At 50.6% G+C, this 22,659-nt stretch overlaps 7 protein-coding genes across 7 annotated transcripts; 3 read left to right on the forward strand and 4 right to left on the reverse strand.

The window, feature by feature from the left end:
- Positions 1–972: 972 nt before the first annotated feature.
- On the reverse strand, positions 973–2,547 carry J7337_002256 (Delta(14)-sterol reductase; the record flags this gene model as incomplete). Its single annotated transcript, XM_044819988.1, has 3 exons — positions 973–2,063; positions 2,119–2,423; positions 2,486–2,547. The coding sequence occupies 3 exons, from the start codon at positions 2,545–2,547 to the stop codon at positions 973–975; spliced, it is 1,458 nt and encodes a 485-aa protein (XP_044684288.1).
- A 1,348-nt stretch (positions 2,548–3,895) lies between these two features.
- Positions 3,896–4,784, forward strand: J7337_002257 (uncharacterized protein; the record flags this gene model as incomplete). The annotated part of the gene is made up of 2 exons (XM_044819989.1): positions 3,896–4,131; positions 4,199–4,784. The coding sequence occupies 2 exons, from the start codon at positions 3,896–3,898 to the stop codon at positions 4,782–4,784; spliced, it is 822 nt and encodes a 273-aa protein (XP_044684289.1).
- A 5,448-nt stretch (positions 4,785–10,232) lies between these two features.
- On the forward strand, positions 10,233–11,000 carry J7337_002258 (uncharacterized protein; the record flags this gene model as incomplete). Its single annotated transcript, XM_044819990.1, has 2 exons — positions 10,233–10,742; positions 10,800–11,000. The coding sequence occupies 2 exons, from the start codon at positions 10,233–10,235 to the stop codon at positions 10,998–11,000; spliced, it is 711 nt and encodes a 236-aa protein (XP_044684290.1).
- A 931-nt stretch (positions 11,001–11,931) lies between these two features.
- J7337_002259 (uncharacterized protein) lies at positions 11,932–12,558 on the reverse strand (the record flags this gene model as incomplete). Its single annotated transcript, XM_044819991.1, has 3 exons — positions 11,932–12,030; positions 12,085–12,230; positions 12,267–12,558. 3 exons carry the CDS (start codon positions 12,556–12,558, stop codon positions 11,932–11,934), a joined length of 537 nt encoding a protein of 178 aa, XP_044684291.1.
- A 1,292-nt stretch (positions 12,559–13,850) lies between these two features.
- On the reverse strand, positions 13,851–14,957 carry J7337_002260 (uncharacterized protein; the record flags this gene model as incomplete). The annotated part of the gene is made up of 2 exons (XM_044819992.1): positions 13,851–14,750; positions 14,829–14,957. 2 exons carry the CDS (start codon positions 14,955–14,957, stop codon positions 13,851–13,853), a joined length of 1,029 nt encoding a protein of 342 aa, XP_044684292.1.
- Positions 14,958–18,267: 3,310 nt separating this feature from the next.
- Positions 18,268–19,039, reverse strand: J7337_002261 (uncharacterized protein; the record flags this gene model as incomplete). Its single annotated transcript, XM_044819993.1, has 2 exons — positions 18,268–18,656; positions 18,712–19,039. The coding sequence occupies 2 exons, from the start codon at positions 19,037–19,039 to the stop codon at positions 18,268–18,270; spliced, it is 717 nt and encodes a 238-aa protein (XP_044684293.1).
- A 2,195-nt stretch (positions 19,040–21,234) lies between these two features.
- J7337_002262 (uncharacterized protein) lies at positions 21,235–21,756 on the forward strand (the record flags this gene model as incomplete). The annotated part of the gene is made up of 2 exons (XM_044819994.1): positions 21,235–21,532; positions 21,599–21,756. 2 exons carry the CDS (start codon positions 21,235–21,237, stop codon positions 21,754–21,756), a joined length of 456 nt encoding a protein of 151 aa, XP_044684294.1.
- Between the last annotated feature and the right edge of the window lie 903 nt (positions 21,757–22,659).

Here is a 22,659-nt window from a genome sequence, read left to right on the forward strand (position 1 = left end):
TGGCCTCTTCGATCATGAGAGTGTTGATCTCATCTGATAAATTCCCAACATGAGGACCCAACGTTGCACTACTGAGTACACATCGTCAGCTCATAACCGTGATCGACATAGCTAAATTTACCCAAGGTCACGCCCGCTGTCCAGATCCTGTAATTTAATATAATTCAAGTACTCTGTAAAACCCAAAATAACAAAAAGTCTAAACCGCCCCAATTGCCCTCACCTCACTCACGCATGAGTCCTTGCACGTTAATTACGGAGGGTTTTCTTTTCTTCGGTGAAATCTTTCTTCCCTCGATCAATTGCCGAAACAACACCAGATTTTTGGGACATATTTCCCCGTCATCATCACTAGATTCCCCACGATGCCCTTGCTCCCCCGCCCCCCCTTGGAACCTCTTTTTCCTTTTCTTCCCCGCATCCCAGAGAATACTAACCCCGACCCCAGCGATCGTCTGCGTCCGAAGAACCACCGCGGAGTGTCGGGCCTAGACGCCGTATCCATTTGATTCCAAGCCGTGATCATCTTTGTATTCTTGGCGAAATAGCAAGAGTTTTATTATTCCGTAGCTGTCTACGAGGGTGATGGGTGCCCTGCTGGCTTCGTGAATCGGCGCTTTTCCTTGGATCAGGAAGATGTGATAGGTATGCTACGTTGTAAGTCAAAGGCACAGCAGCACAAGCTTGGGTGGTATGCAGACGCACGTTGTTCTAAACGGTCAAATCATTATTAAGTAGCTTTCTGTGGTAGCTTACTGCCTTTCTAGGCAAGTATGTAAGCTCCCTCTATGCGATTTCATCCTTTCAAGGATCATCATGATACCCCCTAGCCCATTACATGAATCAATGCCATCATTGACTCCATAGAATACACTTTTTCCCTCCCCGGGCCGTCATACCGCCAACGTCTCTAAGCGTCGTGGTACTCGGTCTAATTATTCTGAAGTCAAGCTAAGAAACCCCATTCATAAATCAGTAGATACCAGGGATGATTCGGTATCGAACAATCTTGCGGTACTCCTCCCAGTCCTTGCCGTACTTGCGGTGGCACTTGTCATCGTCACGTCTCTCGCGGTGAACGAGGAGGATAGCAAAGTACAGGATGTAGAAGTAGGTGATGAGCATGCCCCATCCCTTAGCTTCGCCCTGGATAACCTCTCGACCGTCTCGCATCACCCACGCGCCCTCGGCATGAGTCCCGGCGCTGAGGATCTGGTAGCCGGCGAGACCGGTAGGGAGACAATAGGGCCACGACTGGATCCAATCGCCCAGGTAGTTGATGTGACGGGCGATTCCCCACCAGCCTGTCGTGAGAAGTTTGCTGCCCTTCTGGGTCTGGATGTACTTGAGGTGAGAGATTCTGGGGTCGTCGGGGTTGGTTCGGAAGCGGTTCTTCTCGTTGTTGGCTGAGCGGAAGATGTAGAAGCCAAGGCCGATGAGACCCAACATACCGGCTAGGCCGAGAGGGCCGAGGGAGACAGGGTGAACGGAGAGATATCGGGTCTGCAGCGAGTAGACATATGGAACCCAGACAATATCGCCAAAGGCCAACATCATACCGAAGCCGTCGGTGGTGATATCCATGGTCGTCAAGATCGCAGGCTCATTCCACCAAGAGTCGAAGACATACAGGGCCTGAACAGCCGTGATGAGGATAGAGCTATCGGTCACGAAGCCATAGTTGCGATACTGCTGGGCGCACCACGAGCAGTTCATAATAATCCAGCCCATCATTCCAGGTCGAAGCTCAAGAAACTCCTTAATGTCAACCTCGCCGATGAGAGGGATCGAAATACGGGGGTTCAGTTCACGACCGATGAACCAATCGTACAGCATGTTTCCAGAGTGGCCTCCAGCAGCAAGCTCGCGGTTCTCCTTATTTCCGGGCTTGACGCTAAAGCTTCGAACGTAGACGAAGGTGGACACAAGGTAGGAGTAGATGATGTTGGCGGAAAGGATCTGAATGAAGTTCTCCGACATGAAGGTCCAGACCGGAAACTCGGCACCCTGAGCAGCGGTTCCAGCGGCAAGGACGGCCAGAGTGAAGGTGCTAGAGTACAAAGCTGCGAAACATGTTAGAAACGTCTTCCCTCTCATCACTCCCAGGTTTTCACGAACTGTTAAATCGGTACTTGAGTTTTCCTCCAGAGCGCAACTCGGTGCCCTCAACTTCAACCGCAGGCAGAACACGGTAGAGGATCAGCGAAAGGACGTTGTACCCAATCACAGCGGCGGTTCCCTTCCAGCTGACCAGGCCAGCGACGCCATTGCTGGGCCATCCGACTTCGTGTTTCAAGGCATCGAGCGATAGGGTCTTGGGGTGAAGCAGAGATGGCGCGGGGCAGCCTGAGATGTCGTTGCAGACGAAGTTGAAGACGTATACGAGGATGGGGAGGAAGAACGAGATGACAAAGGCGCCAGGACTGAGAATTTTGTTAGAGCTGTGATTTCAAGAGTGAGGCTAAGGAGATGTCTTTAAACTTACGGGCCGAAGAACTCGTAGCCGTGTTGCTCCTCTGAAGCCGGCTGTTTATTTTTGCCAGCCATGTTTGAGGTTTTGACGAGCTCAGATCAGGGGCTCAAGTGTTTTTTTAAGCACGGGAACTTGAGGATATCTACTCAAGCAACGAGGCCTCTTGTTCTAACGAAACAAGATCAACTCTTTGCAAGAAGATACAGAAAGTCAAGGCGATTCTACGGGAGTCGTGACGAAATTACACAGAATTAGCTTAATCTAATCAACGCGTAGTGTATTCTTTTTCGGGACCCGCTGGTCCCCCCTGTCGTATTCGCGTATTCGGGAATGGCAGTTGTGTCAGGTCAATTGACGAATTAGAGCTTGGATATGTTGGAGGTCGTTTCACTAACACAACGGAAGTCGGCAATAGATTTGTTCGGCAATAAATATCTGACTGAAGTATTGAAATAGAGTTCTTATCTCTTACTTGAGAACGGTATACGCAACTCGTCATCTTGTGACTTTTGACAAAAGTACACACTGTCTTATTGTGTCCAAAGAAATCGGTACATCTTCAAGCTTCAATGCATGAAAGTCCATGATGCTGCCGGACAAATACTTGTCCCGATATTGGAGAGTGTCCTCTCACAAAGGGGCCAATCATTAGCCACACATACCGCCACAGATCTCAAGCCCCATGTGTGTGCGTGTCTTGTAATTCTCCGGCCAAGGGGTGTAGAGTCCCCGGGGGTGCAAGAAAACACTGAACCTTGATATAAGGTGTTAAAATTAACTCAGCAAAAAGTCCCCTAAGCTTAGGCTAAATTTACCTAAATATTTTTATCGCTTAGGGTTAAGGTCTTTAAGTTTTCTTTCCTCCCCTAAAGAGCCTGGCAGGCACGGAAGACAAGGGCGGGTTTTACTATTTGTGGAAAAGACAGTTTGAGGTTTTGGGGATGCAACAGGAGCCCAGGCCCCAGGGGACCACAACGCGTAATCAGGGAGATTCACATACATCATCTCCATCTCCATATCGCCAAAAACCCTCGCGAACTCGGCCCTGAAACTATATTGTTTGTGTCTTCTCTGTGAAGTTATTCCGCTAACTCACCTCCACTGTCCATTTATTATCTGCCCCTTTCTTGGTGACCATTGTTTTTGATGATAGGCTCTATCGCAATCATATAGCTCCGATCAACCAGACAGTAGATCTGTCCCGACGTCCGTTCCATTCTATTCAATTCGTCTCGGCTTCAATCCTCCATCGATCCGACATTCTTATACGGTTTCGAATCGATAGCCATCGAGTCCGTCACGATGCGCTTCCAAGCATTGCCCTTCGTTTTATCGTTACTCGGTTCCGCGAACGCCCAAGTCGCAGAGCAGCCAACAACCACGATCCAAGTCCCGCAATGTACAGCGACTTCACATACCGGCATGGGCGGCTTCTTCGATCTACGGCCAGACATGGCTGTCGTGCCCGATGAGAACACAAAGAAGTACGCCGTGACGAAAGACTACTTCTCAAAGGGCTACGACTACGGCAAGAACTTCACATTAAACATCTGCGGTCCTGTCGTGGAGTCAGTCACAAACGTCGTTGGTGTCGAGCCGCCTCTGTGGCAGAACGTGAGCGCTTATTACATGGTGGGAGGCGAGGTCTTCTCGATAGGGTTGGTTTGAACATGCACAACTTGGTGCACTGCGCCAGAAGGAATGCGCCAGCTAACACAGAGGCAGTTTCGAGTCAATGGACTTACAGAGCCGTGGTCGCAAGTTGGTACTCCAATACACAGGGGGCTCTCCCTGCGGCGCCGACGTCAACAAGACAATGCCTATCTACGAACGATCCGCCCAGCGCGACACGCCTCTCGAGGACGAAGAGGACGTGACGGCTTACACGCCCGTTCCGGAACCCGAGGAGCCCACTGAGGAGGAACCCAAGCCCAAGGACAAGCGAAGACGCAAGTCGACGACCATTTCGTTCCACTGCGACAGAGACCCAACCACGACCTCTGCCAGCGTCTCCTTTGTCGGCACGGACCCAGACGAGTGCGCCTATTTCTTCGAGGTCCGATCCTCTCACGCATGCGCCCACGCAGAGCCGCACAAGCCCGGTAGCGTCGGACCCGGCAGCATCTTCGGTCTCATCGTGGTGATCGCGGTGCTGGTGTACTTCCTCGGCGGCATCTTCTACAACCGAACGGTGACCCATGCGCGCGGCTGGCGACAACTCCCCAACTACAGCTTATGGGCGGGAATCTGGAGCTTCATCTGCGTGCGTCGTCCCCTCCCCGGCTCCAAGCCCGAGCGATACTCTCCCTGAGTTTTATTTCTTTTTTTGTTTTTCGTTTTTTGTTTTGTTGCTCCCCGTTATCATTTTGTTTTCATATATAAAAGAACCCGGGGGCTGACAGGTGAGGTTTTCTCTTTTGGTTTTATAGGAACTTTGTTTTTGCTGCTTCACGGCTTGTCTGAGACGACTCAACGTTCGACGTGGCTACCAACAAGTACACTCGAGTCCGAGTCGGAGAGAGCAGGATAGAGATGCCGAGAACCGGTTGATTGACCAACTAGACGAGGAGTGGGAAGATTGAGTGTAGAGAAGGACGATCATAGATGCATGGTGTTCTCTTTGTCATTTGGTGTTGTTGCCTTGGGGCCTGGATTGGGCTCGCATATTTAGAATGGACATGATCGGAGTTTTAGGGGCACGATAATGGTCACGCGTTGCACTGGGCTTGAGATTGTTTGGTACTTAAAGAAACATGTCAAAGCTGATCAATTCCTTCATATGTCTCTCTTGTGTGATTTATGCCCTGTATGTGATGTGGCTTGGTGACTGCCGTCAGTCTTCGTTGTGCAAATGGCTACCCTGCACCATTACACAAACCTCTCAGCCGAGTCTTATCAGTGCCTCAAGCCATCCACAGTGTCGGGTACCTTGGAAGAGACAATTCCCTAATTAGGAGCATGTACTCCGTGCTCCTTCAAAGTATGGACTGTCAATGCAAAGTTTTGCAGTAGGCTAATGATGTTCGCATGTTTGCTTCTCAAGCTGCGAACTAAAACTAAGCAGCCACACACACGCTGTAGAGCACCTATCATATCCCTCCAACAAACCTAAAAGTCACCTTAGGACACAGGTTCAAGCTAAAGACTTTTTTTAAAGACGGTGTGAGCGGTACGGCCCATGCCTAGACGTTGCTAACCAAGGATATTCTACTCTCTTCCCGTTTCTGGAGCCAAAGTTGCAAGAAAACGCCATGCAGGAAATAGGGAGGCAGACCAAAGCCACCTTCATGTAGCTGACGCCATTTTCGGGCAAAACGTGTGGGTTTGGACAAACATGCAGTTGCCCAATTGTCGTCGACGAGATACATAAAAGGAGATTTGAGGGGGCAACAAAATGGTTCGTGGGTTGGTTAGTTCAGGGGCCCACGTGTTGAGAGGACGTTTGTAGCGACTGCAGAGGAGAGACGGGATGAAGCCATCGCCAACGCCAATTCGCGGTCCATCAACACCATTACAACGTGGTTTGAACGAGCAAGATACCCACGTACCTACAACTACAGCAGTAACAAATGGTCCCCGCTGAAAACGAGGCTGGCTAATGCAATGAAACATTGATCGGATCTCAGATCAACACGAGGTAGATCTTCAAAAGCCCACCAAACGGGGAAACGAACCGGAAGCGCCGTTCGTACCAATGGCCATGACCATGACCATGACATGGCATGACGCTCGCTCGCTTCATGCATAATACATATCGAATATGACCTGTTCTCGGAGATATTAAAAAGTAAAATCTCAAATCTCAACTTTTATCCATCGACCCGGCCCCCGGGTGTCGGTTAGATCCTGATATGCACGCAAGACAAAAACGGGCTGAGAATGCAAGACAATCCAAGTCCAGCTAGCCACTTGCTCAGAAAAGAAGACACCCCTGCAAGCCTTGTTTCCTCCCAACGGCTCTGGCACTTTTCTCTCACAACGGTCGTTGTCTCGGCCCCTGGGACCGAAAGCCGGCAACAATGTGTACAGAGATGTTTTGATGGGGATGCACAGCAGGTATTATATGCGATGCATTGCGGAATAATACACGCGTTCTTGATCAAGTGATTACACGTAATGTATGTATGTACCTCCCAGCAAAAAGTACGAGAAACAGGGTTCCATGTAATTGACGAATTGTCTGTCTGCGGAAAGGATTCCACCTCCGCAAAAAGAAACGTGAGTGACAGACAGCATTTGCCGAGAATCCTCCTTGCATATGGAACCCTCCTTTCGCATTGTTTCCCCGAGAAAAGAAGAACAAGAGAAGAAGAAGCCAGAAGTATCAAGGAAAATCCAGCTTTACTCCTTTCAGTCGAACCGGCGTCAGCGTGCGATAGCCTTCCCGTGACGTTCTCACCAATGCATGTCTATCGTGCCGTGTGTGGAGACGTAAGAAGTCCTCGGGTGCCTCATGTAAGGTATGTATATATGTATATGTATGTATGTAGCTGGTTCGTGCAGCATGGCGGCCTCGAGATAGCCGATGAGATAAGGCAAACTAAGGGGATCTTCGAGCTTGGTCTTGAGGCTTCGGTCGGGAGTATGTTATATTGTTATGGCGACATAGTTTCGTCATTGCCGTGGCGTTCATCTCCTGGGAAGGAAACTAGATCTTCTGCAAACAAGAATCTGTAACCCGTCAGCCCGTTGAGTTCTCCTCCAATCTCGTCTACGTCGAGTCTTCCCGAAGCCGGCATTACATTACCAAGTTTGATCATCATCTCTAGTCGCCCGTTTTCTCCTTATGATCGTCGTACTTCCCAAAATCGATATCTGCATCTGGTCCGTTCGCTGTAGTTCCCGAAGATCCAAGCTCAAGCCAGGTATGAAGTTGCGTCTCGTCACATGGCTTGAGCCACACACACACGCATGCCAATGGCTACCAACACGCCCTCCCGCCCTCCCCCCACGACCGTTTTCTGTCTCACTTCTCTTCCTGACACTCCTCTACTACACCGCCGATCCTTGACGCCTCCCACGCGGGTTTCCACGCGGCTACATGACAAATGCCGTGAAACCACACAAGTCTGGATAGCTGGTATGCAGTTCCGTCCTGACGAGGAAAAGCGGCCTTTGGTAGTTTCGAAAAGAAGAAACGTTTCTTTTCTCCTCTATCTCAAACGATGAGAACTTTTTTCAAGGCGGAGGAAAATGAAATGAGAGTGAGGAGGAGGAGACAGCTGACGGGAGCGGAAAACGGGTTTCGAAGGTGGTGGTTTGTTGGTTCGTTTGCTTGAGCAGAGCTCAACGGGGGTGCCCTCCACAAAGAAATTAGCAGATGCATACTATGATGAGAGAAGATAATAATGAAGACGTAAAGATTGCGAGGACTTTGCATAGCGGAATATGATTCCCGGTGGTCTGGATGCTCAAGTGCTATGCTGGGTACCGCAAGTCGCAGAGTGACTGACTTGTTTGATTTTCACTTGCGAAATCGACCAGACAGGCTGCCTGCAGGTACGCGTGCGGATAGTACGAAGCAGGATAAAGAGCTAATAAGGTCGTTGATGGTGGAATGATGCTTCTCTTGCGAAGTGTCTGCATTGGTGTTCCCATACAAGATGAAGCTGCTGCGTCTGCGTCTGCGTATGCTTTGAGAGCCATCCAAATTCGGTTTGGGTGGGGAAGGTTGGTGTTTTCTGGTTCCTGGATTGCGGCGTGAGCACTAACCTATTCCATAAACCACTAAAGACGTTACATCGAGCCTAGTCACTACAGATCTAGGTACGGAGGTTTGTTTGTCTTGGTGATCTTTGCCTTTGGTGTTTCTGGGCTTTGTACTACTTTGTTACTGTACTACCACGGAGTTGAGCTGGCGGTATTCTGATATCTTGACATCTCTCCCAAGACGTCTTTTACTTAATCACCGCCATTCCGGATAGCTTGCAAGTGTCACTACCTCCGTCTTCTGCAATACCTGTGATTCACCCTTTGTGCTATTGACAAGTCAATTATGCAGTGATAGATTACATCCATAGTGTCAAGAGGCACCTCGCCGTACGATACTGTAATCTGGCACTCCTCACAGCCTGACAGTTGTACCTTCGACCATTATCCCGGCATCTCCACCTAAGTTACGGCCATGAGATGTCCATGGTTTATCAAGATTTACAAGATTCTACTATGCAACATGCAGCATATCAAGCAACAGATCACATCTCACATCACATCCAATACCCATAAACCGCCACATCTCCTCTCTCCCCTCTCCCAGTCTCTCTCCTCCCCTTGACATCACGACAACTACAAACACTGCAAAGTCCCGCTCCTACAAGCGGGTCGACGTACCCGGGCTACCTACCCCTGTCCCCGCCTGCAGACGTCACTAGCTCCAAGATCCCACTAGGGTCCAGATCTCAGCTGCAGCTCAACACACCCCTGCCAGCGATGTATGTATGTATATATGTATGCACAGGACCGCAGGGCCTGACCTACAAGGTACTTCGGGGGGCAGTGAAGCTCCCCGTGCGGAGGCAAGTTCGCAGGTCTAGGTGCACGTACTCTTCCCTTTTGGGTCTTCTACATCCTCCAGTGTCGTTAGGTCAGGGGGGGGGGGGGGGGTTGTGATACTGTTCTTACCTTGGTGCTGCTGAGCTTGTGCACTGATCTGCTTGTCTATATCAGAAGCTCATTTCCCTCCTTTGACTTTCGAGAATCCATCAAGTCTGCTCCTGCATCGATATCCCATTGTCCACTGCTTCCCTTCTCGCTTCTACTATTGTCCCTTGACCCCGTGCACTGCTGCCTTGGCCTCTTCTACTATTGTCGTCCATCTTCTCAGTCCCTCATTGGTCCTGTCGTCATAATTCGCACCTGTCTGGGGCCACTAGCAACGCAGAGTGGCTGGTGACTCCACTGAGGGCTATTGTCTGTGACGATAGCAGCAATACATTACGTCTGAATCTCTATTGAGCACTTGCAGAGCAATAGGAACAATGGAAACGGTCAAGTTCGAGGACGAGGGCCCTCTGGCTCCTCTATTTAATGCCACAACTTGGCCTGGCTTCTACTCTTCTTTCCTTCCTCTTCATCACTTCACATCTCAGTCTCAGTCTCTGCCTCTGTGCCAACAACCTTTTTTTTCTTCCGAGCCTTGTCACTGCGCTTCCAGCTTCACCTCGAGTCAAACTAGTAGCCTTGGCTACTCAGGTATGCTTCTTCCCCTTGCTCCATCTTGCCTTAGCATCGCATGTGCTGACTTGGACAAGATAACTTCACAAACAACTTCCTCCCGAGTCCACCTCCATCAAGTCTCTCCAGTGATTACAGCTGCCCAGGTATGATTCCTCTTTCCCATCCTGCAGGTCTTTGCAGTTCTGATCTAACTTGAACAAGACTGCTTTTTACACCACCCACCCCCGAATCTGCCTCCGCCCATCCTCTCCACCCCCAACATCTACCGCAGTCTCTACCAAGGTATGTCTAGTCTTTCATCTCACTTCACTCCAACTTGACCTTTTGCTGACTTGCCAAAGACCAGCCCGCTCCCATCAAAGCGGAGCCGTTACCCTTTTATACACACAACTACCTCTCGCGTCTGCCACCTCCAAGCCTCCCTTCAAACAGCAGCTGTGCTTGCTGCTCCTCCTGTATGTTTTATTCCCTTTGTTTGACCTGTATCTTCAGTGCTCAGGACTAACCTTGCACAGATTCTTCCGACAGCACCCAGTTACCATCACCTCCCCTCTCCTCCACCCCCGGCCACCACCAAGAGACAATGTCTTCCTCTCCTGTCTCGTCCAGCCGAAAGTCTCCTGCTGCAGTGGGAGACTGGGTGAGAGCCAACGGAAAGTCCCCTGCTGCTGTAGTGGGAGTGTCAGCGGTCGCCGCTAGAAAGTCTCCTGCTGCACTGGGAGAGTGGGTGGGTGCCAGCAGAAAGTCTCCTGCTGCAGGTGCGGCCCAGAAGTCTCCTGCTGCTGAAGTGGGAGGCTCGCTGGGCGGCCTCAGCAGAGTCTTGCCGGCCCAGGCCCGGGCACAGAAGATCCTCGAGGTGCTCGCCGAGTATGAGATCACCTCCCCCGCCCTCATCCAGAGACTCATGCCGCTGCCCGTCAGCCGAGAGGAGAAGCGAGCCTTCGTGCGGCTCCTCCGCCTCCACGACGTCTCGTACGCCGACATCAAGAACCTCGGGGAGCTCAGCACCTCCCTCAGCACCCTCCGCGGCTGGGACCGCATGAAGAAGCCCGCCGCTGATCGTCCTCGCACCCCGCGCTGGACCACCAGAGACGTAAGTTGCCCCCTCCTTCTACCCCATGCAAGACATTGGACTAACACGGTTCAACAGGTTTTAATCATGAAGCAGTCCGTGACCAGGGTCCTCGGGATAATGGACATTGGGTCCCCCGGCTTCTGGCGTCGCGTGGAGGAGGAGATGGTCAGGGGCGGGGCCTCCCATCCCTTCTCGGCCCAGGCCATCGCGGCCAAGTACGACGGCCGAAGTCGGGGTGACATCGCCCGGCTGAAGGCCAGCACCAGGGGCCAGTAAACAGTTTTTTTTAGTTTCCTGGCGGCGGTTTAATGAAGAATAATGGCCCTGTAATGGTGTGGGACCGGTTCCCGACAACAAACGTCTTTAGTGATTTGCTATGCCTCATCTGATATCTCGATGTGACTTGTTAGCACAAAATGCCTTGAACTGTGACTCAACATCCTGGAGGGCTGAACTAGATATCATTGAGGAGTTTTACTAACAAGTCTTGCCCAAACTGTAGTCAATTGGTAAGTCGAACGCTATCGGGCGCATGCTTCACCCGGATGGAGGCAGCATGGAAGCATGGTCATCGCGAGAAACACGGGATAACAAAAACTGGGCTGTGAATCAAAGCATGGATGGTAGAAGCAGTTTTACTTGAATGCTCTAGATCAAGAGTGAAGTGTTTAGATAGTTTGTGTTTGTCGCTCTTTGTCCACCAAGCAAGTCCGAATGATATCTTCCTCCATAGTATCACTATCGTTCTCCTCAGCCTCGTCCTCTTGTTCTCCGTAATCGTCCTCATCCCTGACAGTCTGTCCCTCCACTTGTTCTTCGTAATCGTCCTCATCCCTCACAACTTCTCACTGTCCACATTTACCCAGCTTCCCCTCTTGTTCTTCGTAATCGTCCTCATCCCGACAACCTGTCAACCCCTCGACCTTCTCACCACTTTCTGGGCCCGTCCATTCGAAAGGGCTCCATCATTTGATTTTCGTTGAGCGTCTTGATGGAGCCCTTTGCCTTGCTCTTCATAACGCAGACTCACTCCATCGCTATCAACCGACAGAGGGAGACTCATGTCCGACGGGTGGGAATCGAGATCTCCTTATAGCCAGTTGTGTGATACCCTGGCGGGGACCGAGGTTCGCAAAGACGATGAAGACGACGCAAGTCCAAACTTTTTGTTGCTGTTGCGTTGGACGCGTCGCCATCTTGTTGATGTTTAGGCGGACGTTGGCGACGCGCCCATACTCGGCGTACTTGGGAGGTAGGGATCTCGTTCGTTTCGCAGTAGTGCATCCAGAAGGGAGCCCATTTGGCCCTGAGAGTCAGATGTTAGTTAACTAATTGACAATGAGAAGCAGAAAATACTTACATCACTGCCGATTTGGGGGGCACCGAATATATCGTCTTGGAGGTCCAAGTTGTACTTGAGGGCGATTGCAGCATGCTTGAAAGGTTTGGACATGCCAGCATCCCGAATGGCAGCGTACTCGCGCTGCTTATTGATGCAAAGGCCTCCTGGCTAGGCCTGAAACCTGAGCAGCGGGAGGTAACCTCTCGCCGCGGACACTGGAATGGTAGAAGCGGCGTGCTGCGTCCTCCTCTTGACCTTGAGGCCCTCTTTTCTCTCAAAGTAGTATCGCCTGACGATAGTATGCATCGACTCCACGATCTGGTTGGCGATTTCGAGAGTGGTTCGCACTTGTCTGTTGGACAGAGTTTTGTTCCTCCCCATTACCTCTTGATGTCCGACGGGGAGGGTTGCGGGGACTGGAGGTCGAAGGGGCTCCGTCATTGACTTGTTGAACCATGTTGACGGAGTCCCCTCCAGTATCGCTGTTCTCATTTTGACCAGTCCTCCGCTCCTTGTGCCTCCCTCCCCGTCACTGACGTCCCCCCAACCCAATTGAATGTAGGGAGCTTGAGGGGTCGCCGCCCTGAAAGGGCTCTGTCTTTGGCGTTTTGTATTTTTCGAATGGGTTGACAGAGCCCCTTCAGTAATGCCGGTATTGTCGTTTGGGCGGCTTCCCCTCCTTGCTCCCTCCCCATAATCACCTCCATCTCCACCAACTCATCAACCCCCCAAGCTTTGCAAGAGCTTTGGGGGGGCCACACAGATGGAAGGGTTCCGTCCAGGACCCGTTGACGGTGGGAGGAGACATGGCGGTTAGGTAGTGGACGGGTACCCTTCCATAGTATCGCTATAGTTCTCCTCTGTGGCCCCCCTCTAGCTCTTCATAGTCATCCCCACCATTGACCAGTACCTGATCTTGCAGACTTCCACCGCGTGCTGCTTAACCAGCCCCCCAAGAGGCAGCTCCTGGGTTTCTTCATCCCCAAGGAGACCGCCCCCGGGATTGGTCGTCCCTAGAAGAGATTTGCTGGGGAGCTGGTTGTGGAGGCTGGTTAGTGGGCTGGTTTGTCTTGGTCGAATTTGATGTCGGCTCCCGTGCAGTGGTGCACCAGGTTCTGTGTGGTGATTATAAGCTCTCAGCCACAGGTCTCAACTGCAAATAACACATCTAGCTCACAACCCAGATTTGCTGGGGAGCAGACATCCCAGAAAGCTGGGTCATGAAAGCGTTGCCCTCAAGGGTGACAAGGAAATCATGCAGTTCCGCAAGGCGAATGCCAAGCTCCTCGGCAGCCTTTCCACTGCGTGTCCCTCTGTACAGCTTTGCAGGCTCCAGACCCGGTCAGTCTTCCATCTTCTTCTTAGCAGGCGATTCTTCCACTGTCGTCAGGGTCGATTCTGTGGGAGTCCGAAAGTCGGGAGTGATCACCATCAGAGTTCACTCTGTGGGAGCCCGAAAGTCGGGAGTGATCAGTCCAGTCAGGCATGTCCGCTCGAAGCGCTACCAGAGCTCGTGGGGCCTCCGATGGGTTCCATGTTGCTGCCGGTGCGTCGGCTCTCGCGTTCTCCGCCGTATCGGCCACCGCCACAATGATGTGTAGGTACAGTCCGGGCTTGCCTGGACCGCCAGCAGATGGGCTCTGTGGATGACTGGCCCGAATGGAAAGGTTCCTCTTCTTAGGACCTTTTGAGAAGTGCTGTTTTGAGTAGGGATAGCTGACAGCAGAAGCTGACAGCGCACACCTTAACCCGTGAGGATTTGTAGGCTGCGGGCTTGTAGAAAACTACAAGCGAAGTGTTCCGCCATTATCCAATGTGGTTGGCACTCCGATATCTTGTAGGACGTTGCGTAGCGTCTCGGGATCTTTCTTGAGAGCTTCCCACTCCAACTCGTTCTTGACCAGTGCTGTACCGGCAAGAAGGGTGCCGTTGAGAGAGACGGTACCAAGTATGTCACCGTCCTGGCTTTGGAGCTTGACGCCCTCTGCCAGGCGGGGGCAGACAACAAGTGTGTCTTTGGTCATGGCCATGTTGTAACTGATTCTTGTGGGACCCTCAGCGGGTGCTTCTTCAGTGTGGAGGGGGTCTTTGGTGTAGAGAGCAACGGCCCGACAGGCTTTGCGGTAGAGTCGGAGATAAGTTGAGTGCAAGTCTGCTCCAGACATGCCAAGCTTGATGTCTTCGGCAAATGTAGCAAACGGAGCGATCTTGGCTTTGAGTTGATCGGCGAGGACAGACCAAGGAGTGTCAGCCTCGAAGCCATCTTTCATTCTGGAGATGGGGAGGAGTTGGATGTGACGATGAGGTTGGCTTGCACCGGAGTGGTCACCGCAGTTGAAAAAGGCAAAGAGGCCATCACCGCCGCCGAGTGTGCCATCGCGGTGGCCTTGCTCTGCTTGGGTTCTTCTGGCAGCTTCATATGCCTCAATACAGGCGAGTGTGGCCTCGAGGTCAGACTCTTCGAGGACATGAGTTTGGGCTTTGAACTCTGTCGTGGCAAGAATGAAGTGCTCGGGAACAACAGCAAACTTGTTTAGCACGAGATAGTGGGAGGGCCCAAGATCTGTGACCTTGAGAGCGGGAGATGGGTTCTCAAAAGGGTCAAAGGGCTTTTGGGGTTTGGTGAGGTCCTTTGGCGGCGCCTTTGGTTTGTTTGCCAAAGAAGGCGAGAAGCGGAGTTGGAACTGGTTTTTGTGTTAGCAGTGATCCTCTGGGGTTACGATGCTCATTCATCTCGTGAGCAAAGATAGGATGACACTTACGGGGATGGAATCAACATTGAGGATGGCGACTTGAGTGGGGAAATAATGCAAATCACCCTCGGAGCGAGCCTTTGTGAATGTGGATTTGACAAGCTCAGGGAGGTTTGAGGGAGCTTTGATACGAGGCATGGCTGAAGACGTAGTGAAGTTGGAGAAGATGGAGAAGATGTGTGAAGGTGTGTGAGGAGAGGAGGAGGAGGAGGAGGAGAAAATAATGAGTGAGTGAAATGGGTGGAAGGGAAGCTCCCAAAACCTGGAAGTCGAGCTACCCATGGATGTCTTGGTGAGATCCGTGGGGTGAGCTCGGCAAGTTAGGGCTCACTCTGGTTGGTCCAAGAGTGTGTGCCTTGCCCCTCTCCCCCTGTCGTGGTCCCATAATTCTGTGTGAGCTCCCTGTAGCGTCCCGTCATCCTCCTTAGACATCCACCCCCAACCCCAAAGTCACTTTCAGCATGGCTTCTTTTTTTAATGCATATTCATGAATAGATGCACTTTTTCGTTTGATTTTCATTCCTCGTGTCTGAATCTTCATATCTTCAAAACCGCATCAGAAAAGACCGAGTTCCCGCCTCTCTCTGGCCGGATGAGACACTCCTGATTTCCCCTAGCAACGCGTTGTCTATGAGCAAGTTACTGCCTAGCCTCTTCTATCATCTTCCCACACCTTCCTTCCATTTGCAGCTCCCACAAAACTGAGGAGTGCGAGTATCGGAGATGAAATTCCCCCTCCCCCTCATCTCCTCTCCTCTTCCTTCCTCTCTTCCTCCACCTCTCGCTTCTCCCTCTTCATGCGTTAGGCAATCCCTTCTCCAGATACAATGAAGTACCAGAACCAAACGCGTCTTGATGACTTCTCTTTACCTTCATAGCCGATCTCACCACTCTCATGCCTTGAAGCACGCTGCCTTTCACATCTACCCCCTCCCTTCGTCCCCTGCGTATATCAAGCGCTCGACCAGAAAGCTACTATTTACAAAACACCATCTTCTCCCACTAGAGACACATCAAACGTCAACTCCACCACACTCTCATACATAGCGGCCATGTGAGCCCCCCACGTAAGTACAAATCTCATATTCGTCGTTACCTCCCAATCCTACAAACAGTTGACAACAAACTCGACATCACTGCGCGTCTTTGTCTTCCAAACTAACAAGCATCATAGAAACAAACAAACTCTTGCAAGAAAATTCCCTTTGCACTAGAGCCACCAATACCTCCACTCATGTCACGAGCAAAAGACTCGCTTTGACCAACGAAACCTCTCTTCATTTCCTCATCTTCCTTGCCCCTGCCACAGGCTCCCATCCCACGTACTTTGCCTTAAAGGTTGATAGCACATTGCTCAACTTGGCGAATTTTATTGCCCATTTCTTCCAAACACAAAGCACGATGAGAAGCATATGGCTCCATCAACAAAGAATCCTCGCAAGAGTGTCAGAAGTTACCCCCTTCTTATCAGAGCTGAACTTGCAGCCTTCACCTTTCTACAAACAAACAAACTATCTTTCCCCAAGTCACTTCCGTTACTTCAGTCGGTAAATCCTTGACCAGCAAAGCACATCGCACCATGCCATAACGCTCCCTTACCTCACCCTGGAGGCCCAGTTCGATGCACCTCACCTTATCAAACAACACTTGTCATTCTCCACGCGAAGCAAGAGGTAATTACATCCCGCGGCCCTTTGACTATCACACAGAAGCTGACAGATAATTGATTCAGACGCAGAACCACTCCGCAGATAATATCACAGCGGTGACCTTCCTCCCCCCTCTCCCCACGTCATGCTTGACGGTGGGTGACCCTCAGACCCGGACCTGGGACTGTGCCCTCCTTGCGTTGCCATCATTTGATGCACGCAGGAGGTGAACCTCAACCCCCCGCGCTTTACCTGCGTCGGGTGATAGCTACCACTCGCCGATTATGTGCACATAATCGTCTTAAGGTATTACGGCGACCGAGAAGTGGTTCATCTTCAAGGTGGCCCGATCGGGGCGTCAAATGCAAGATTGGGACCACAACCCCCCCGCGCATCACTTGCGTCGGGTGACAGCTCCCACTCGTCGGGAAGCGATGTTGGACGTCGTTGAGCAGGAGGCTTGCCAGTTTCGAGTCTCAGCTCGACTTCACGTCAGAGGAACTCATAAGCCAAGGCGAGGCTTATGCAGACTTTATCTAACTAAAGGAGGCAAAGGGGCGCAGAGAGTCGGAGAGGGAGCCGAAGAAGACTGCAAGTCGGCGGAACGAGCCAAAGTCTTTCAGAGTGGTCGAGAAGTATGAGGACTTCTCTAGCTCCGGACAAACCGATTTCAGGGTGAGAGACTGAGGCCTTTATTGATCGCAACAGCTGCATGTTACCAGGTGTTGGAGAGCCCATTCACATAATCACGGACAGGGAAACGTCCAAGACCATGGACGCCTTCGTGGAATGTGTTACCATGGACCGGGCTGCGTAAACACAGGCATCCCCAGTACGCTGTCAAGCCGGAGCGTGCAGTTTCGTGGAGGTCGACGACTAAGCACCCCTGCTTTCTGTTGACATCTTCCACAATCTTCTACCTCCGCTCCTTTCCCTCTTCATCAATATTTGTCGTCATAACCATGTCTCCCCCAACATTTGACGACGATGCGATGCGCTGTGCTGAGACCATGGTGTGTGATGTGGAAGAGCCAATGCATATATTCATGGATAAGGTGACGACCAAGACCATGGACACGGTTAGACCCCGCCAGTCAACCAAGGCAGTGCACCGTGGCAAGAACCAGTTTCGCAGCAGGATGATCCTGTCGACCTCACCTCCCGAAGTGCGCGTGATGCAAGCATCAGCTTTCAGGTCTATCAACTCAAAATAACACTCTCAACAACGCCCACCGTGGACTTTCAGGGAATTTCGGATCAAAGTATCTTGCTAGTGGTATCGGAAGGGAAAACATCATTACACTCACGCAAGTAGCTGAACTCAATCAATCATATAAACTTTTGACTTGTCCATATTTTTGAACACCATGTTTGCCCAAGTGAAGTCTTGATGGTTCAACGGCGAGTCTGACCTTGCAGTTGGGGGCCTCGTTTGCGAAGATAGCCTAACACAGAATCAACATAATGAACCTCTCTGAGTAGTTAAAGCCACTTCTTCATATGCAATCCTTCCAAGGCACGATCAATCAAGTTTCTTTTTCTATAATCGCCCTTCAGTTCAGTTCAGCCAGCATTCTACGCCTGATGCTCGTCATCTGCAAGACGCCGAGCCAACCCCTCATTTCCACCATAATGAGTTTAGTAGTGTAGGTAGCAAATGAATCAAGAATTTGCAAATAATCAAGAATGAAACCCCATGCCGTCTATCATACATCTCAAGCATACGCCCTTGCCCGCTACTACCAATCCCATTTGCTTCAAACCATGCCTTCAGCCATTGAATCTGACAAAGCTACCTTCTAAACTGTCTTCTTGTCCTCCTCCACAGGTCTGAGCATGGCAGGCATGGACCACTTTCCTTCGTAGAAGCTCACAGTGCCCACCTCTCTAAAGCCCATCTTTTCGTAGAGGGGTCGTCCTGACACACTGGACTCGAGCGTTGCTGGGACTCCCTCCTCTTCACAGCGGTCAAGACCCCACTGCACAAGACGCTTTCCGATGCCGGTTCTTTGGCATTTAGGTGAGGTGGCTAGGAGGCCAAGACGCCAGCGTTCATCGGGGTAGAACTTGTAGGCTTGCTCTGCAGCTGCTCCTGCTGCGATGCAGGCGTCTAGTGCAATACCGGGACCTGCTTGTCGAAGGGAGAAGCTATAGAACATGGTCCACGCAGCTTCAAGTCTGGCAATTCCTATTGGTAAATGGTTATAAATACTCCCATTCTTAGGGATCCGATGTTGACTCACGCTTGTTCCAGTTATCTCCCTGCCAGCTCCGAGCGAGATCACTCTTTCCACAACGACACCAAACTGCACAGGCAACAAATTCGCCTTGCTCCCCATTCTCTCCCTGACGAAGAGCAGCGAGAAGCACAGAGCCTTTCCTCCCGTACTCCTCGACGAGGGTCGTGCGCCACATGCTTCGAGCTGCTTCGGGATGTTCATGGCGTCCAGGGACCATGGCGCAGAATAGGTCGTCTTCCATGAAGGCATCGCAGATAAAGTCCACAAGCTCTTCGAGTTGCTCACGAGAGCTTATTCGAACAATCTTAAGGGCCGGTTTGTTGGGTTCCATTGTTAAAGATAGCTTTTGAAGTTGGGAAGTGATGTGTAACGGCACTGAGACGGCAATGTTGGCTATTGATATAGTTTTAGGGAATATGAAATTAATGCCATGATTTTAATATCATTGCTTGTAGCGTAAAAAGTGGAATTTCTGATGAGTTGTTGTCGTGTCAGTAAAAGTGTTTAATGCGTGGTTGATGCCTTGTTGCCTTCGTATTCCAGATCTTGGCGCTTTCCGCGGCTTCCACGGATGCGACACCTCTGTCTCTACCTCTGTCTCGCTGAGGCCTCTCCACTTACTGATTCTCCAACACCACATTTGTTCTTTATTCAATCACCAAACAGAAGCAAACATTGGACCTATTGATCAACCATTGGATCAAATTACAGTGTCCAATACCTTGCGACGCTGAAAGAATCTGAAATTTTCGACATTTTGCTGACTCTACACTAATAACCAAGTTTGAGGTGACTGTCTCCGGGCAGTGACAAGATTTGATATTATGGAAAATCCCTTTGATCTTTACGGCGTGGAATATACTGTGACTATCGGTGGATGTTTCGAAGAGAAATAAGACCAACTCGCCACTCCATGGACTAGAATTGCAGATGAGAAGCGAAGGACACAAGTTGGGCGAACGCAATAATATTTTCGTCTCCTTTCCGAGAAACTAACCCGTATAGTTGAAACGGGTGAACTGGGACTTCTACCATTATCGTCTCTGTGGCCGGATGTTGAAACATACAAAGGCCATGTCAACTCATCAGAGCCCTGATATTGCGTATCGTGGTGCCAGAACTTTCAACTCCTTCCAAGGCGGGAGATTGCTCAGGCAACTCATGTTAGATCTTGGTTCTGGATGGAAAGTCTGATCCCCAGTTGCACCTGAAATCTACTACAGCTAGTCATCCTACACTACCTTGGGTAGGTAGTGCAGCAAGTGTTGCCCATATGTCGCCCATATTACCTTCTGTATATACCAACTACCACCAGCTGCCGGAAGAATTGCAGGCAAGTGTAAGACCACGAGTCTTCAATCTTAGTTTCCACCCCAAAACACGCAATTCTATCACCTCACCAACATACATTCCACCATGCAGACCTATGCGGATGCAATCGTTCAGGCCTTGTCCACCTTTGGTTGTGACAAAGCCTTCGGCGTCTTTGGGGCCAATATCCATCACATTTGGAAAGCCCTACATTCTCGAACTATCACAGTTTACCAGTTTCGCCATGAATCCGGGGCGGCATTTGCCGCAGCAGAGTATTCTATACAGACTGGCAAATTCGCCATTGTTTTCGTAACGAGCGGGCCAGGAATCACGAATGCCATCACTGGACTCCGTTGTGCTCGTCAAGATGGAGCCCGCATTGTCTTTATTGCAGGGTTGACGAGTGAGGAGACCGATCGAACAGGTCGTCGCCCTGTCCAGGAGACTTTTCCAATGGATGTGGAGGGGCTGACTGGAACAACGGTCCATAGTGCACTCAGCCACCGGGTGATCATCAGAGACGAATTGGATGTAGAGCGACTACTACAAACCTTGATTCGGGTCAAACGTGATCCTCTCGGGGGGGTCTTGGGGGTTTTCTTGACTGGCGCGAGAAGCAAAGCCCTCATACCACCTCTGCAACTACGTCCGCAATTCGAACCTTTGACACCCCCCTCTTTATCCAAGGAAGCCCTTGTTATCTGCCAGGAGGTTGTTGAGAGGTTTAAAAACAAGAGCTGTCTACTTTGGATCGGTTACGGTTGCCGTGGTGCCTCCGCTCTTGTCCGACAGCTTGCGGAACGATACGCTCTTCCGGTTATCGCTACGCCCCGTGCAAAGGGGATTTTCCCAGAGAACCATTTTTTGTATCAAGGTACGACTGGTCTAGGGGAATCGGCGAATCACATTATGAGAATCGAAGGGCCGAAAGGGGTCCTTCTTCTTGGATCTAAGGCAGCTGAGCTTAGTTCCATGTTTATTCAGGAGAAATGGGCCAATACGGATTGCTACTGTGTTGGCTTGGAAACTTCCGAGGTCAAACGAAACATGCCCAAGAGTTCGAAAATCATTGAAGCTGAAATCAGTCTCTTTCTTAAAGCCGTGTTGGAGGTAAAATATACGGCGGGAAAAATTCCGTATCCGCACAATCGAAATACCATTATCCAACCGGTTCCAGCTGCATCTAAAGGACGGATCCACCCAGTAACAGTCATGTCTGTTGTTCAAAGTTTCGCCGTCAATGCATGCGGATGTTCGATCATCTCTGATGCCGCAAACCTCTACTGGACAGCACATTACCTAAAATTCTCCAAACATGGGCTCTACCGATCAAACCTGGATTCCTCTCCCATGGGCCACGCTGTCTGCGGTGTTGTCGGCATGGGCCTTGGGGACAAACACGCGGTGGCCATTGTTAGTGATGCAGCAATGCTGATGCAGTCAGAGGTCGGTACTGCTGTTCTATATGGATCGAAGGCTATCTGGTTAGTCATGAGTGGAAGCCGGTATGGTATGTTTGATCAAGTGCCCCGAATGTGGGGTGATGTTCCGCCTTCATTTTGCATTCCTCATACAGATTTTGAGCTATTGGCACTGGCGGTTGGATGTGACGGATGTACAGTTATGGACGAGGAGGGGCTGCGAAAAGCACTTACGGGAGCATTGGCGAGAGATGGACCTACTGTCATCAATGTTATCGTAGATTCTCCGCGCGTGGCACCATCCAAAGCTTGAGGAGCGTAGTTGGCCAGTGATTTCCCTGGGTAGCGCAGATAACCAATGCAACTATATTCACAAAGCTCGCCATTAAAAACACCATCTTCTCGGAAAAGGTGCAGATCAAAGGCTTAATTCGAAAGGCAGACGCTTATGTTTTTGTATGACCAGATAGTAGATAGATAAGCATATATTTAACTGGGTCTGTATATGTCTTTGAGTTCAATGTTAATATTTGTATTATTAAGACTCATAGGTTTTTATACACAGGAGTGGAAGAAATGTTATCAGCATAGTGAGCTCAGCAACGCCACGCTAAATACACTGACAGAACCAGTGGTCAGGTTTGATAAGGCAGAATTTTTTAGACATGCAAAGACGGTTAATGCTGCTTGGCTTAGCAATCTCAGTTTATTGCGCAAAGAGAGCGTGTCAGCATTATCATGATACGGGAGAACAGGGTACATGGCATCTGTGATCCCTGACGATGATCAACCCAAAAAGCTGTCACTTTCTCGGATTGGTTCCGCCCCTAAGCCATTTCTGGTTCTACAGCACGGCTTCGTCCCCGTCGTAGTTCCCGTGAGGTCTGGAAAGCCCTAAATGGCTGTTCACTGTCCAAACCGAGCTTATGCAGCAGTGCGGCAATGCAGGCCTGACAGCAGAGATTGAGGCCTGCGCTTCGTCATTTTACAGCGTGATATGTTAAGTATGAGCTACAATCCGAGCTGAACAAACTCTACAACCCCCTTTTTTGATAGGACGGGGTGGGCGGGGCCACGCAATATCAGAAATCGATAGCTTGGCCTGCTTTTAAATGACGCTTCTTCATTGAGTCATGATTGGCATCCTTCTTTGGGCACCTGCAGATCGCCAATCAGATGTTGGGCTCCAAGCTCCCTTTCAGCTGTCTTTGTTCGT

The sequence above is a fragment of the Fusarium musae genome, chromosome 2, assembly GCF_019915245.1.
Source record: "Fusarium musae strain F31 chromosome 2, whole genome shotgun sequence".
Lineage (NCBI taxonomy): Eukaryota > Fungi > Ascomycota > Sordariomycetes > Hypocreales > Nectriaceae > Fusarium > Fusarium musae.